General features: G+C 42.5%; 1 protein-coding gene across 1 annotated transcript in view; it reads left to right on the forward strand.

The window, feature by feature from the left end:
* The window catches only part of LOC101860938 (spectrin alpha chain-like), a 66,911-nt gene that overhangs the window by 51,487 nt on the left and 14,011 nt on the right, over nt 1-1,413 (forward strand). The window contains 3 exon segments of the mRNA XM_035973290.1: nt 681-687; nt 748-761; nt 1,181-1,397. Coding sequence (XP_035829183.1) covers nt 681-687; nt 748-761; nt 1,181-1,397 — 238 coding nt within the window.

Consider the following 1,413-nt stretch of genomic DNA (forward strand, 5'->3'; position numbering starts at 1 on the left):
GTATTGTGTTTGTTGGTGAAAGAGTGGCCTGTCATGTGTATTGTGTTGGTGAAAGAGTGGCCTGTCATGTGTATTGTGTTGGTGAAAGAGTGGCCTGTCATGTGTATTGTGTTTGTTGGTGAAAGAGTGGCCTGTCATGTGTATTGTGTTTGTTGGTGAAAGAGTGGCCTGTCATGTGTATTGTGTTTGTGAAAGAGTGGCCTGTCATGTGTATTGTGTTTGTTGGTGAATGAGTGGCCTGTCATGTGTATTGTGTTTGTTGGTGAATGAGTGGCCTGTCATGTGTATTGTGTTGGTGACATGTGTATTGTGTTTGTTGGTGAAAGAGTGGCCTGTCATGTGTATTGTGTTGGTGAAAGAGTGGCCTGTCATGTGTTGTGTTTGTTGGTGAAAGAGTGGCCTGTCATGTGTATTGTGTTTGTTGGTGAAAGAGTGGCCTGTCATGTGTATTGTGTTTGTTGGTGAAAGAGTGGCACTGCTCTTGGGGTTTGTTTTATGTACAGTATTCGTGGGTGGTTGGTGGGTGCTCTTGTGTGGTTTGCTCCTTTTTTCCTATGGAACAGCTATCGCCATGTACACTCCAGTCTGTGGGAGAGCCTTTGGAAAAAACAAATAAATAACAAACTCCACAACATTGAACCCAAGCTGAGACCGCCAAATCCTTTGAGCCTCTCCAGAAGAGACGAAGTCATTTTTACTCGATTACGCATCGGACACATGGCCCTAGCACACAAATACCTCCTTCAGGGAGATGAGAAGCTGTTCTGTGTCGGATGCGACACAGATTTTACCTTTAGACGCATTTTAACCGAATGTCTAGACTTCGGAGAGACCCAAAGGAAATACTTTAAATACAAAAAATTGCAAGATATTTTTTCTTTCGTTGTTCCCAACAGAATTTTAGATTTTATGAAGGCCATTGGCCTTTATGGGAAGTTATAAAGTAGATTGTTTGAAATTTTAAAGTGTTCTTTAGAATGTTGTTTTATATTTAAAACCTATTTACACTCGATTTTTAGCGTTTAAAAAATTTTAATTAGTGACATTGACCAGAATCAGGCCGAGCAGTGAGCTATTGAGAAAAAACCAACATATGCAATATCGAGTCGTAAAAGCCCGTACTAAACTAAAACATCTATCACCATTATCTCTCTTCTGTTTTTTTAATGCTACTCTGTAGAAATGCCTCTAATCTTGGGCACCTGTATGACTTATTTGTGTTGCAAACGGCGTAAATCTGTGCCTAGGACTGAGCTACATTTTTGCTGTGGTCCCATCAGGTGCGAGAGTTGGACGACACCGCCCAGCGACTCATGCAGACTCACCCCGACCAGGCCGAGAACATCTACGAACACCAGACGGAGATCAACGAGATGTGGAACGCCCTCACCATCAAGGTCAGTCCAACGGGCC

This window comes from Aplysia californica, unplaced genomic scaffold (genome assembly GCF_000002075.1).
Source record: "Aplysia californica isolate F4 #8 unplaced genomic scaffold, AplCal3.0 scaffold01104, whole genome shotgun sequence".
Lineage (NCBI taxonomy): Eukaryota > Metazoa > Mollusca > Gastropoda > Aplysiida > Aplysiidae > Aplysia > Aplysia californica.